A 15,560-nucleotide genomic window follows, 5' to 3' on the forward strand; every position below is an offset into this window, starting at 1 on the left:
GAGATGAAACATATGAACTGGAGAAAAAACCAGTAGATCGCTCCCGGACTGGTGAATCCAAGGTCACGTAGGACTTTTTGTGCAGCGTAAAGGCGATATTAACTGCAATCCGAAGCAAGGCATACAGAAATCAACAGGCTGTACGCGACACAGTGCTCTGTGCGACGATGAGCCACACCAGATTTCACCTCTCTATGTGCGCAGAACTGATCTTAAAATAACAGCAGTTCATCTGCCTCGCAAGACACGGTTTCACAGCCACTTCACAGCGCTATCGTCAGTGGTTTCTGTGGGATGCGGATCCTGCAGCGCAAGGCGGAAAACGGAAAACAGGAAAGAACCTGGTAAGCAGGCGAACGACTCTACACCTCCAAATGAGGTGGAGAGAAACGGGCAGTGAGATTTTTTTGCACGGACGGATCGTTGGTGCGCTGCTTAGCAAGGGAATATTTGGCGGCCGGCTCCTGTTGATAGTGCCTCCAGTCCAGTGGAGCCGAGGATTGCTGGGCCTTACCTCTTCAGATGCTTCCCTGTGGGGGCCTTGCCCGGGCAATCCCTTTTTCGAAGAGCGAGAAAAGAACAACTGCCGATCGTGTAGCAACGGTCTGAGCCGCAGCGCAGGATCTCGCTGGAGTCGTTGCGGAAAAGAGATCGCAATCATGCGAGGCCGCACATCTCCCCGCCTGCGAAGCTCCGGTCCTCTCACCCCCCTGTCTTGCACCGTTTTGGGGGTTTGTAGCCGAGGACTCAGTTGTGACCAGGAAACTTGGCCAACTCCAGGCTGGAATGGCAATGAGAGCAACAGTAAGTTCCGCAAGCTTTTAGGGCTGCCTAAAGGGAAAAGCCTGCTGCCTGACCCGTAGCAGACGGGCAGAAGCTAGCCACGCGAGTGACGTCTTTGTGTCCACAAAGGCGCACGCGACAGGTTACAAGGAACCCAGGAGCCACCAGAGAGAACCGTTTGCTCACTAATTTGCGTTAGACGGACCGAGGAACGTAGTTTTCTCAAGGTAGAACCTGCACTCGCTCGTTGTTTGACATGAAGAAGCGCAACTTTTCACCAACGGCACCGCGCGCCAGGCGGCACGGACGACACAGCTGACGGCGCTGGAGGGTTTCGTCCAAGTCTTTGGTGGCTACACCACGCAGGCTCTCAGCTGCTCGCGTCATTTCGACGGCAAAAGAGGGAAATCCGAGGACCAAGCATGAAGCCGAGCTTTTTCGTCTGAAACACCAGGAAAGGCACTCTCTCGCGGAAAGAGTCCCTTATCGGTGTGTGTGTCCACCAGCCCCGGACACTTTCCGAGAGGCCGCGCCGCCGGCCTCTGCAGAAGGTCACTGCAGATGTCTTTTTACAGTCCCTTGTACCACAATGATGGCGCACCTAGGATGAAGAGAATTTAGGTACAATGTAGCCGCCGCTAGTCACCCTAGGAAACCCGTTTGAAGATTTCGGGTGGGGTTTCGTCGCAGACGCTGAGAACACACGGGTGCCTCGACTTGATATATACAGGCAACAACAGAGACCATGTGTGCCTCGGCACGATGGCAAGGAAACGCTCCGGCGATGTCGAATGCAAACGTGTGACCTAGAGATGGGCTCCGAGGGTGCTCACGACTCGCACTGGTCCGTTCTCGTTTGCAGTACACAGCACAACCTCGAAGACAAAATTGCAGCTGTCCGCGAAAATCGGCCCGTGTTAGTATACCGCCGGAACCGACAATCCGCACAGACTACACGGGGGACAACAGGACAGTAGCGCGAAGACAAACGGGGAGAGACCGTGGGGGGTTCCAAAAGAAGAGTAACTGGGATGCCAGGCAGAGTGCATCGAACGATACGCCAGGTGGCTCCAGCGGAACCTGATTCTAACTGCTCGCCAGCGGGGGGCCAGAAGTTCCACACATTCTCGACATGGCGTATTTCCATGTGAAAAGCTGGGGAGGACAACGGGTTCACGCCGAGCACCATTTCTCGTAAAACGAAACGCCCGACGCGTTTATACTGTCTTCGGTGCTCGGTCCGCTGAAACAGCATGATCGCGTTACTGTTTGAAAAAGACAGTGTACTGGGATTCGTGGAAAAGCATTCACACACGGGTAGGCGGAGTTGCCACGCATCGTTAATGATTACATCCGGTCTTCACGCCATTCTTGGTTGGAAAGTTGGGTGAGTGTTTGCCCGGCCCGCTGCGCAAGCATGACAGCACCAAATCTTTTTGCACGCAGCGTGCTGTGTTCAGTTGCGCTCCAGACAGATCCGCTTCAGACACAGGTCGAGAAACTCAAACGCTGAGAAAGTTCAACTACACAACGAGAGTGACGCCTAGTGAGAAGCTTTCTCTGTACATGTCCGACTCGTCAAATTCCTACTTTCCAAAGAAGACCGTGCCTGTTGCCTGTGAGGTGCTGGGTATCACATGCCCGAAGTTTTCAAGCGGGACACCGTTCTTGGTCCCGCGTGCTTCCAAGGAGGGCTGAACACAGTTTGTACAAGGTTTTCGGTTGAAGTGGCGAAAAACGAAGGTTGTTTGAACACCAGTTGAGCAGGCGTAGAGAAAACAACAGCCGTGCTCGCGCGACGTTGGAAGGTGTTGCCGTTCAGCGCTGACAATTGTTGCAAGAAGAACCGCGAAGACAGGCCGATCTTTTCTGTGATCTCTGTGTACACAGAATGGAGTCCCGTTGAAGACTTTCGTAACGACGGGGAAACCGTCAGTCTCGCTGAGCGCTACAATATTGGGTAACGAGACTTTCTGAGAGATCAGGTACTAGCGGAGACGAGCCTCTTTCTCCCAAGGCGCCGTCACATCAGCTGAACGACTCAACAACTGCCAGAAAGATCCTCGTGTTCGCTTGCTACTGGTCATAGCCTCGGCATTGCAAGAAATCTGTAGAGCTACCCGCCATGATAAGCTAACAGAAAAAAAGCAAAGTATTCGCAGAGGCTCGGAACGCCACAGCGAACGCGCGTCAGTGTTTCGTCTTCAGCTGCAGTGAGCACTGGGATGAATTGAAGTGTTAACATGATACCCACACGTGCGGTGTTTCCAGTTCAAACTTCAAAAGAGAAGAATTGGGTATGAAGTTGACAGGTATCTGGTGACTCGTAGCATTAATGCAAACGTCTCTATACCCACATACGCCAGCAGAAATGGACCTCTCGCATGCGTGTGTAACGCTCAGCCCCGAGGCTGCTGGCTGTAGCGTGCCCGGCACAGCTTCCACCCTAGTGCCAAGAGGGGAATGTGTACACGTCGTTTGCTGCACAATCGTCGTCGCTGTCCCGTGCTACAAGATCACTTGATCCGAGAGATTAGCACGCAACGCATGAAAACAGACGCCGACAGTCTAATCTCTCCTGGGTTATGTATTCCCGCCGATCCCAGAAAAGACCAGATAGCAGACGAGAGGAGTCCCCTTTGTCTGCTGTGTGTGGCTGCTACCGCACATTGTTCATTGATGCAAGCGTCACAATCAGATCTGCATAACTTCACATGGCAGTGGCAAAATAACGTTTTTTCCGTTTCCATTCCCTGTCCATTTCGATACCCCCAAACACTTCGGCCTTTGCAATAAGTGCATTCTCGTCCGTTACACAGGCAACCATCCGGAATGGAACATCAAACACGAGAGTGCATATGCCAGAACGTCGTCCGTTTATTTTTCCCCGAGTCGCCAGAGAAACATGCTGACTGACACGTCACAAACGGATAAATCGGATAGGTCGCCGTAGAAAACGCCTCATCCCCAAACAAAAAAGGCACAGGCAGTCCTCGACGTGTGTTTCACTGAGACATTACAGCACTGGGTAGTCCAGCACACAAAGCTGTCGACTTCATGTGCTCCGAACAGTCAGAGGCCGGTCAATACGCTGTTCCCCCCATGCACTCCCTCTTTCTTCCTTGTGTTGGCCTGACCGGCTCTGTTCGCTTTAGACTCTCTCGCACTCCCTCTCCCGTCTTCCCTCCAGCAACTCGGTGGCTCTGGGGATGCTCAAACCACCCGGTACGATGGAAGGCCTTGAGAGAAGCGCGGCCCAACATGGGAGATGGAGACGTCCGTGAAACGCGTTTTTCGCTGCCTGGAAGCGGGAAATGAGAGGCCTTACGGAACTTGCACGAAAACGCCCTACGCATTCATCGGAGGATGTACTACTCCATGAAGACGCGAATGCACCTGCCGTTCAGATCCCCGCCATCGAAACGAGCTGCGAGCACACGCGCAGGCACGGGATGCCCCAGGAGAAGAAACATACATACACCTGGGGTTCTCAGGCTGAGTCTGAGGAGCAAAACGAACGTGATTCTGTCCCTACACAGGACGGTACGAATCAGCGTTCTTTGCTGGATTCTCTCGAAGCGAGCATACGCACCAGAGAGAAACACTTTCTCACAGAGATTGCAACCACGCACGGCCTAAACAGAAGCAATTGCCACGAAGTTTGGACCGATTGCGGAGCAAAAAAACCCGGATCCTCCCGGATAAACCATCCAACGTACACACCAGCTATGTAAGAGAACTAATTACTGACATGCTCGCACACAACGTGTTCGAAAGCGCGACACGCATGACACAAGTGGCGCATTCGTGAACACCACAACGCTCCGGAGATACATGCCACAAACTGCAGAGATGATTTACGATCGTTCCATACTGAAGGGACACGCCCTGCAGTGCATGTACAGCCGAAGGACCCTGCCCATTTCTGCATTTGCTCCAGGAGCGCCCGCTGCTAGCGGCAGAGAACCCCACGAGCACTATCCACTGCACGAAATGAACCACTGCGACAGAGAACTAAAGCGGCCGACTGAGGCGCCGATAGACAGGAAACCACGGAGGAGAGATGTGCGTGGCTAGGCTACCGGCAGCACGACGTAACACAGTGACCACAACTGTCTCCCGAGAGTGAGCTACGCTGCGCCATCCAGCAATCGTGCCTGTTGGCAGACGAAACTTCTCTCCATTTCTCCCTGTTTCTGTTCGGTTTGTCCTTCAAATTAACTGATAGAAAATAAAGTCAGGAAACCTGCGTTAAAGAGACTCATCTGGTACCTTGCGCTGCAACACTGATTTTCCGTGTACCGTTTCCCTTTCTCAGATAACGCACGCCACCCAACGACCACGCACTCCCGCATTTCGTTCGTATCACACATCCCTACCTCGACCCTGCCACACGCCAACGTAGCTCCACAATCATCTCTGGCCCGAAGCACATGGCAAGCGGTAGACACAGAAGCCTAAGCTACGCGGCGACACGAACAAGAGGCGTGTTTCGATGCCGATTTCCACACGGAGTGACTGTGCCTGTAGAATTTTGTCTTGGCTTACAAACAGCGTCTTCGGCGGCTTGCCGCGTTGAGAAGGTGAAACAGACGCGCCCAGTGCGCTCTCCCTGGTAGCAGACAAAACGGCAGGGAACACACGAAGCCTCAGAAGCGGCGGGAGACAAAAAAGAACCTGCGCGAGACGCGGTGCCTGCGCACCAGCACAGGATACACGAAGCCGGCCGCCCAATTCTCTGACTCAAATACCTTCTGAGGAACCCTGTGCGTGGCAACGGATGGACAAGCGGGATGAACCGCACAAAAAAAAAAAACGTCCCAGCACAAAAGGAAGTGCCTTCTTTTGATAGAAAACAGTAACCCACAGGCGCCTGTGTTGCGCTCACGGAAGATCGGACGTCCAAACCAGAACTACATTGCGGCTGCTCGCCGCACGAGGAATGTGAATCGCGAACACAACCACCAAACACACACAGTCGACACCCGCTGTCGCAGCAGCCGAAACAGGACTCAGTTCGGTGAGTCCGGCACACTACAGCACCACAGAAGCGTCACCCACTAGGCGTGACTTCCTATTTCACGGAACACCTCGCAAGCGAAACATGCGTATCGACAAAACACACGGTGGGCGCCTTTGGCATGCGGGTCTTCCGAGTTCGATGCGCGCCGTCGGCATGCACAGAGGTACATATATATCTGTCAGTATATCACGCGAGACATGCACGCACAGGGTACACCTTTCCATGAGGTGAATGGACGTGACATCACCCCTGCCCAAGAATTCCTTAACGAGAACAACAGCGGATTCGCGCACGAATCTGGGCTCGGCACCTGTTCCACTACAACACCCCCCAATGTATGGAGCCCGGATCTGCCATCTCTTCCACACAACTAAGACAGTCCGCAGACGATCTCTCCAGTGCTCGTGTCCTTGCCTATCCTGTCGCGAGACTCCAACAGGCCAAGAGGGAAGAACCACTGCCCATGAGAGGCATGCGGGGCTACTACACGTGACGGAGCCACAGAAACAGATAGGAAGAACCGTTACCCTTGTACGCCACCCTAACGAGTGTGCGCGACGCATTCTACAGCCTTTTCTTTCGTTCAGTGTACTACGCGCCACAACGCAACGAAAGCTAGGTCGGCCTCACTGAAAGACCAGCCATTCACATAACATTTTTTCTGGACCGTCACCAATCGACACGCCACATACGGAGCGGGTGTGGTATTACCTAGAGTTTGGTGGCACATATCGCGGCCGTATACGTCACTAAAGCAAACGCATTCCCACTCTCGCTTGGCATGTGCAAAACGAATTCGACTGCTCGTCGCTCTCTATTCACCATCTTCACTTCTATACAGATACATATATAGATGCGCGTGTAAACACATGAAGATATATGCACATGACAGAAATACGTACAGGGAGTGGAAGCGGGTGTGTCGGCCTGCCGTCAAGTGTTCTCATGTGGAAAAACATTCGGGGCCAAAACATAGGCTCCGCCCGCCTTGCCCAGAAGCCCCAGCGGCCTCGCCTAGCTCGAAGGAAGTGATGGAAGAGACATTAACTACCTGTCTAACTAAAAACCGTTACAGAAACGAAAAAGAAATTGAGACGTGCCGGTGCCCTGACGGCGTAAGGCTGTGTGCATTAGGCACGGACACTTTAGGGCGCAAGAAGACGATCTCCCTGCACAGTTGTCTATCCTCTGGTGGTAAGGCTCCTACGCCGACCTTTGCAGAACGCGATGCACACACGAGAACAGAAAAACGGAGCTAAAAGACCTCTCTGCGGTATCCGGTTCTACGCAGATTCCGGACGACGAGACAGCAACCTCCACAGACGCCAAGACGCGTGTCGCTCTTCTCTCGCCCTCCACATTGCGGGTCTGGGACACACACGTTCACAGCAGCTACACTAGGCCTTTTCACGCTTCCACTCTGCACATCGATCGACGAGGACAAGGTGAGAAAACCACGCACCGAAGAACTCAGCATAATATCCGTCCGCAGCAAAGGCCCAACGGCGCTGAACGCCTGGTGAAGATCTGCAGCCGACAAGTCGACGGGAACCTGAGCGACAAAAACAGGCACGACAGGGGCCAGCGCACATGACAGTCTCAACAACCCTGGAGATCCAAAGTGAAGTCTACACGAGAACACGCGCGGGGTCACACTTGCTTGAAACCGTCGCTAATCCTCCGCACAGGGAGGCAGCGCGTGTCTGTGCTCGTCTCGCACCTCTACCGAACACAGACGGAATTCAGAAAGAGAGGTTCTGCGCGACTGCCACCGACAAAATCGCCTCGACAGGCATTTGGAGACACGCTGCCGAGCACAGTCCGCTGAGATTCTCGGAAAGTTGCTCCTCTCTCCAACTCACATTTGTGACAATGACAGTGAAGCCTTTCTGCTCGGGTTCTGCCCCAGGCGTCGCATGCGCCCGAAGTGGAGTCGCTGGGAGACCGGCCTCGCCCCCGTAGCCTTCGGCAGCTCCTCTGCCTCCCGGCCGTCCATACTCTCCGTCTCGCCCGTGGTTTTGCGTTCCTCTTGCTGCCCCGTGTCCCCTGCCCCTCCCTCCATTCACGCCGTCCCCTCGCCTGCCGCTCGAGTCTCTTTCGGTGTAACCTGAGCCGCCTGGCACCCAGCCGCCAGTCTCTCGCTCACTTCCCTTGACGCTCTGCTGCCGAAGGCTCTGCCGCTGACCAGCGTCGCCGGCTCGGCCCGCAGAGTAGCCCGGTCCCGCCTGCTGCCACTCCCTTTGGCCCCTGTCTCCGTCTTCGCGGCGACGGGAAGGGTCCGGCGGAGAGCTCGCTTCGCCCTCCACGTCTCGGCTCCGACCCAGGTGACCTGTCGCCTGCGGAGCAGAAGCAGGGAGATCCGCACTCTCGTACCACGCTTGGTCCGCTCCAGGTGTAGCGCCACTCGAACCCGCCGGAGACGCCTGCCAAGGCTCCCACGAAGGGGCATACTCGGAGACTTCTTCCTTTCCGCCGCCCCACACGGAATCCCCCTGCGCGTAGCCCTGTCCAGGCTGTCCTCTTGCTGGCCTGCCGCTGTGCCGGAAGTGTGCTTCCTCGCTTTGCGGGGGCCGAGACGCCTGCTGCCACGCCGAAGGTGGTGAGCTTGCATGCGTGTGAGGCGAGACGTACGAAGGCCCGAACTGCGCCTGGCCAGGCGGCCCTCGGCCCCCGTCCGCCGTCACGCCTGGCTGACCTCGCTCGCCCTGCGAAGCGGCGAGGTTCGACGGCCCAGAGAGATGCAAGTGTCTCTGGGCGTGCACCCCGGCCCCGCGAGATGGATGCGACTGCTCCGAGAACTCGCGATTCGCCGGGTACCAAGACGCGCCTCCACTTCCCCCGGTACCTGGCTGATTCGCCCCCCGAGGCGGCATCGAGTCGGCGGGGCGAGGCCCCATCGCGGCCTCGTTGCGCCAGCCTCCACCCTGGAGCGGGCGTCCGGGACTCTCAGGTCCGCCACAGAAAGGTCCGCTCCCACTCTGCTGGGCACTGCCCGGGTGCTGAGGCCTGCTCCAGAAACCTGCCGAGGCCTCTGCTGACGCGAAGTCGCGGCCTCGCTCTGACTCTCCACCCACTGGGCCTCCCCACGGACCGGCAGCAACGCCGCCGCTAGCCGGACCCTCGCCTCCATACGCACCTCCGCGATCGTCGGGGACGCCCCGTCGGAAGCCTTGCGGCCTTCCGTCGAGCGAACTGACGCCTGGACCGCCTGCTCGCGGACTCCCGCCGCCCCACGGACCGCCTGCTCGCCCCGACTCACCGAAGGGCGGTCCCGCGGAAGCTCCAGGGTGCGAGCCTGTAGCCCCACTGTGTACGGGGTGCCCAGGCAGAGGCAGGCCTCCTGGACGTCTTCGGATGTCTCGGATGTCGGTCATCGGAGACGCAAAGTCGGGGCGGGACGCTGAGCCCATCGCTCGACCCATGGGGCCGTACACAGAGTCACTGCCCGACGTGTCTCCGGGTGCACCGCGACCGTGTCCAGGCAGTGGCCGCGGGAAGCCTGGCGCAGCGCCTGTCTCCACCCCACTGACTCCTTCCGCGCCAGGTCTGCCGCCAGGGCCTGTCTCGAATCTGGGCGGACCCGCAGGCGCAGCCAAGTCTCTCTCCCTCTTTCCGCGGCTGCCTGGAAATCCGTACGCCCCGTGAGCCGACTCGTAGAAGACTCCTGAGCCCGCTTCCTGAGGTACACAACCTTGGCCCCCTCGGTACCCTGGCTGCTCGGCCAGCATCTGACAATCCCGACCATGCGGCACGCCTGGACCTCCGGCCCTGCCGCCTGCGCCTGCCGACAGAATGACCGGGCGCCGGACAGGCCTCTGCAGGCCGCCTCCGGGGGCGCTCTGACCGGAGTCATCTAAACGCGCGCGGCCGTAGCCGTAAGAAGGCGGTCGTTCGCCCACGTGCCCTTCCTCGCGACGCTGCGCCGGTGGATACGGAGGGGCGGGGGACGCGAGAAACGGCCCCGTTGGCTTCCCCTTGGCGCCTTCGAGACCCCGCGAGACGCCCGACCCGCCTTCCGAAGCTGATGCGGCCGCAGCTGGGGGCTCCCCAGCCGTCCAGCCTGTCATGCGAATGTCGCCGAATCTCCCCGGCAACGGTTGGCCCGCTGGAGGCGCCGCACTCGGCCCTGCGTAACCCGCCACCATCGGCTCCTCGTGTTGACAGCGGTAAAAGCCTGATCGAGCTCCGGCCGCGCCACGTGGACCTCGGCCTAGGCCTCCAGTCAAGGTACTCGACGCAGAGGGTGCGTCTGGCGACAGGCCGCCCCCGTGAGCCTCACCCACGTAAGGGGGGAGCGGAGAGCCGCCGTCCGGCTGCGTTGTCGAGATCGGGGGATTCAACACAATCGGGCCGCCTACGCGATTCCCCACCCGCGCTTGAGGAGACACAGAATGCGGCGGATTGATGATTGTAGGAAGCGCAGCTGGTCCGACTGCCCCCGAAGGCGGAGGCGGTGGAGCGCCTCCTACGGCGTGCCCAACGCCTTGCGGCCCCAGGCCTCGCAGCGCAGCAGGACCGCCCGCCCTCGCGTCCACGCCCGACGCCCCCGGCCTGGGCACCGACTGCGGTCGCCGGGGAAACGGCGGGGGTTCAGGCATTGGCCCGTTCGCCTGGCGCACCTGCGATGGCGACGGAGACGCACCCAAGGCGGCGGGTGCGCTAGCAGCAGCAGGGGGAGGAGGAGGCGGCTGTTGCTGAGAAGAAAAGGCCGGCGCAGGACTGCTTCGAGCCCCGGGATGCGAGGCCACGCTGGAGGCGGGCGTGGACGCGCGGGTGGGAGGCGTACCAGAGGGCCCTCCAAAGAACGGCGCGGTCGCCCTCCCCGAAGGCGGCCGAGGGGCCATGGGCGACGGCCGACAACTCGGAGCCGTCAAGATCTGCGGGCCTGCCGGAGGCGGGGGACTGCCGACCTGGGGCGACGGAGGCGGCGGCGGGTGCTGAGACGTACAAGAACAAATCAAGAGGCAAAGGAAGGAAACAGAGTGTGCCGTGTCGCCATCCCTGAAAGCGAGAGCTCTCCTTTCGGTTCTGCAACCGCCCAAGAGGCCCGACTGGCTCTGCGTAAACGCATCGTCAACGGCGCCGCCACGCGGACTGGTCCGGCTGAATACACCTGGCTCCTCCCCGCGAGACAAAGTGTGGACGGACCCGAACCACACACAATTTCTTCCCCCGCTTCACACCACCAGATGCACAGCGGAGAAGGCGGTTTTCTCTGCGCTGCAGATACACACCTAGCTGATCTGGACGTGCACGGCAGCGACCACGGAAGTTTCTTACCCGCTTCGGATGAATCACCCGAGGCATCGGAGGGGGAGCAGGCGTCCCAGTGTTGCCCGCCGGCGGCGGAGGAGGAGCTGCGAGACAGAGACACCAGACGGCCAACGCATGCAGACAGGCGATGTGTCAGGTCGCGGAGAATCACAGGAATGCCGCATCCATGTAAAGGACAAGCGAAAACGTGGCAGAGCGTAACTGAAAAGGTGAAATGTGTGAACGGTCGTTCTCATTCCTCAGGACGGGTGCAAACCCAGGCGCACAAAACACGCTAGACTCTCACGGGCGAAGTTGGGACGGTTTTCACTCTTACGTTGGATAACAACAGGTCCCCTGGATGGGCCGCCTGTTGCCGCTCCTGACGGAAAGGGATATTTCTTTTTGCTCGATTTCTTGCGTTTCTTCCTCTTCCCTGCTGCTCCCTCGTCCCCGCCGTCCCGGTCGTCGTCCCTGTCTCCTTCTTCGTTTCCCGGCGCTTCACTTTGTTCCTCGCGCTCCTGAGCGCTTTCGCTGGCCTCCCCAAGTCCATCTCCGCCGTTTTGTCCTTCCTTTTCCGTTTCGTCGTCTTCGGCTGTCTGCTGGAAGTCCTCGCCTGAGTCTGCACACTCTGCAGAACAGGGTTCGTCAACACTCGAAAAGTCGTCGTGCCTCGCTTCGTCTCCGCCTTCTCCGCCGACACCCACATCGTCCCCGGCGCCCCACGAGCCTTCTCCGTCTCCAAAGTAGTCGGCCACTTCCTCGCCATGTCGGTCTTCGTCTCCTGCTGGAAAACCGCCGTCCTCTTCCAGGGGGAGACCCGACCCTAGTTCTTCTTCATCGTACGCCACGTCGTCGTCTCCCTTTAGACCATCGTCTGGATCGCTCCGCGAGTTCGAGTGCTCGTGCGCCGCGTCAAAATGCGAGAAGCCTTCTTCGCCGCCTGCCACATCTTCCGCCTCTGGAGGGTCACCACAGTGCTCCGCACTCGTGGCCCCAGCGGCGGAGACACGAATCATTTCCTGAGCTATGTCTCGGGCCGGGTCAACTCTCTCCAGGTTCGCGTGCCTTTGCTGTCTCCAAAAACCTCGCAAAAAAAGCACGGGTTTACCTCTGAAACGCGACAGATGCATGCATTACCATCTGGACTTTGTGCGCTTCCCAGCACTCTTCCTAAAGTTGCCTCATTTGGTGGGAGTCGCCGAATGACGCGGCCGAACGGCCTCGAATGGCGAAGAAGTGCGGTGAGACCGGCCAAGGGGTTCCTATCGCCTGGAGCCGAGAAGACAGACGCCTCGCCTAGGCGACGACGCTTCCGCTATCTTCCCTCCCTTTCCGTAGACACGGCTGATAACACACACACACCAAAGAAGGCAGCGACTCCCGGCGTGCGCACGGTCCACGGCATGTGACATGAGGCCCGCAGCGTCCGGTTCGGAGCACGCACCACAAAGAGAACAGCGTTGAAGCAGGAAAGCTTCGGCTCTAGACAGGCTCCACAAAGCAGCAATTTTTCCAAGTCAAAACCATCAGGAATGGGATGCCGGCTCAAACGCACGAACACAACCGACTTCGGTGGGCAACGCGGCACGACGAGGGCGTCCAGAAAGAAAACGGCGCCGGAACCTTCCCGTGTAGAGCATACAGCTTCAGACACCGACACCTTTTGTGCAAACAAGTCTTGGGAAGCGACTTGACAAAGCTGGCAACTAAATGACAACGTAAAGTGAAACAGGACAGGAGCGGAACGATGGGCACTAAGAGACGTGGCAGACGAAACCCGCACACTGGCGTATGAACCCCCACACCGCTGGGACGACGCGATGGTTGTTCCGGCGTGGTTTTCATGCTATAGGAAAAGACGACCTTCTAGGTGACCCGAGAAAAAGAGACATTTCAGCGAGGAAACAGAGATTACACCCGGTACTTCGCTCTCTCGGCGCTCGCCGGTGCTGTCTCTGTTGCCAGCACGGCGGTGTAGTTGAAGCATGAACCAATGAGGCGGTCCAAAAACCAGTCTTGCATGCAGGTGGTCTCGTGGGCGCAAGTCGAATTGAAGGGGGGACCGCCTGCCGTCTGTCCTTAAAGGGTCGATACTAACATGAGGGAATGAGTGAGATTGTGTCCAACCGACAAGGCGTGTGCTTCATGCAAGCGTGAATGGGACATTACGCTTCTAGTGTGTGGGTGCCTCATCTTCGCTTGTTTTTCTCGTGTGTTTCGTCTTAATGATACCCCTGCGGGTCGAATATTCAACGGCATGCGTTGGCGGTGACTGGGTTTCCAAAATTGGCTGAGGGCCGCCGGGCGAAATTTCATTCTTCTTTCATTGGTTCACGCGACCAAGTGAATAGACAGATGACGGCGCTTTAGATGGTGTGATTGCAAGGATGTATAGAGATCGGTAGACGGGCGCGCTCAGAGCGAGCGAGAGACAACGACGAGGTTTCTTACATCAGTTCCACAGCTTTGACCCTCAACATTGACAGAATTCCACTCCAGAAACAAGTCTCCACGGATAAAACCATCTTAAGCGCTGCGCGTGCACCAGGGATCTGTGCGTCAGACGCGGTGGCATTGATACCCATCGACCTTGCAATTCGTCGAAACTTCGAGTGTAGTGGGAATAAGCGTCAGCATAACCACAGAGTTCTCGGCATGAAGATGGCCCGAACTCTGTGCTTCAGAGAGAACAAAGAGATAGTCATACTGGTTTTCAATTTGAAGCACGCGTCAGCGACAATGTCTGCAGGCGTTTGAAGCCTACAGGGGTATGTTTCTCCCTGGTATCGAGTAACATATGAACCTGGCGCCGATGTGTGTGAATGCGACGTAGACGCTATATGGCCTCTATAGATATGGTGTTCGTAGAGTTCAGGTAACAGACTTTTCAGGTGGCCTGCGCTTCGCATTCTCTGCTGGTTTTGGGTGCAGCGTGTTCTACTGCGCCTAGGGTCACGTACAGTAGCTGCTCGAATGAACCACCGCCATCAATCGCCTGACAACGGGTAACAGATCGCACGTGCCAAATCATCCGATGAAGAAAGGGCGAACTAATCTTGCCGAAAACCCATCACTTCGCATCCCTGTTACCAGCGACGCAAGTGTAGAAACATAATTAGGTTCTGACTTGGCATTGAACAGATGTCGATTCAGTAGGAGGCCGGACTCCTTCCTACAGCACCACCAGTTGCGCCCACGTTCAAATTGTGCCTTTCTTTGGAGAATACAAGATTATGAAGCTAATGCAACAGCGGCGTCGCCAAGGAGGTCAATGTAAGTTACTGAGGAAGTCTTACGATTTACAAAAGCATAGTCGCACCATCGCATTCCTTCTCACAAATCATGCACGGACTATTGTTTGCTACAATAGGGGCACAAGCTAGTATGGTCAGAACCATCGTACTGGGAGTGGTAATCTCTGAGTCAGGACAATTTATAAGCTTTTTCTGGGAAGTATATAGTACACGTTGGACTGCTGGTTTATATCTTGAATGCCTTTGTTTACCGGATTCAAAATCCATTGTGTTAGTAGAGCATCGTTCAGATTTTCAGAAGCGCGTAGTCGGACCATCACATACACTGGAGTTTCGGGCAACGCGCATCTGAGGGGTACCACCGCCACACGATAGCCCGACACCTTGTTCTACAATCGCCCAGCTTCAGATGATCGCCGGTTTCGGCGCTCAACCGCCCGGACATATGAGGAGCGATGGTATGGTTTCTTTCATGCTCCGCGCACAGACACATTCTGTCGGGGAAACACGTGTGAGCGCAGTCAGAAACAAAGGTCGCAAGGACAAGGTGACAGTATCACAGTGCGTACGGGCAGCATCATTTGAGCGGATGGCACCGCATTTACGGGCCAGCAGCCGTAACTGCAAAATCGCAAAAATAAGACACTGAGGTGTCGAGTCACCTGAAACGCACATGAACAAAACAAACAATGTCTTGGTTTTTGCACTTCTCGCGCCCCTGCAGATCGGGTAGAGCTACAAGCTGTCTTCCGGGGGAAAGCATCGGATACTCTACATCCGCGAGCAGCCTATGGGCACGGGGTGATCCAAGAGCGCCGTCCCGGTTCGACGGTATACGCCGAAACCTCGATAAAACCTTGCTTCTGATGGCGCTACCAAAGAAATGTGAGGCACAAATCGTGGAAATCTATTCAACAGAACTACGATGTTCAGGCTCGTGGATTCAGTATCCAGGACTCCCTCGCGCCGAAGAACGACGCCATCTTCCAGCTTTCAATTACACAACGTATGAAAATGAGCACATGATCTCGAAGCCGGAAACTAACTTGGTTGTGTAGCATGAATCAACGTACATATCCTCGCTCAACGTGAAGCCGCGAGGACCCGGAGGACCATACCACAATTATGGTGACCGGAGCGACTGTGGCCGTACGAAAAATATCAACCGAGTTTTTGTTTCACGACGGGTGCCAGGCCCCGGTGGAGGCAACTCACAAATACAAGCCAAGGGTGACCCGAACACA

The 15,560-nt window shown here is 56.9% G+C and overlaps 1 protein-coding gene across 1 annotated transcript; it reads right to left on the reverse strand.

Annotated features, from left to right (window-relative positions):
• Window positions 1-7,061: 7,061 nt before the first annotated feature.
• NCLIV_035900 (putative RNA binding motif-containing protein) lies at window positions 7,062-12,078 on the reverse strand (the record flags this gene model as incomplete). The annotated part of the gene is made up of 4 exons (XM_003883792.1): window positions 7,062-7,358; window positions 7,669-10,743; window positions 11,087-11,163; window positions 11,397-12,078. 4 exons carry the CDS (start codon window positions 12,076-12,078, stop codon window positions 7,062-7,064), a joined length of 4,131 nt encoding a protein of 1,376 aa, XP_003883841.1.
• Between the last annotated feature and the right edge of the window lie 3,482 nt (window positions 12,079-15,560).

This window comes from Neospora caninum, chromosome VIII (genome assembly GCF_000208865.1).
Source record: "Neospora caninum Liverpool complete genome, chromosome VIII".
Lineage (NCBI taxonomy): Eukaryota > Apicomplexa > Conoidasida > Eucoccidiorida > Sarcocystidae > Neospora > Neospora caninum.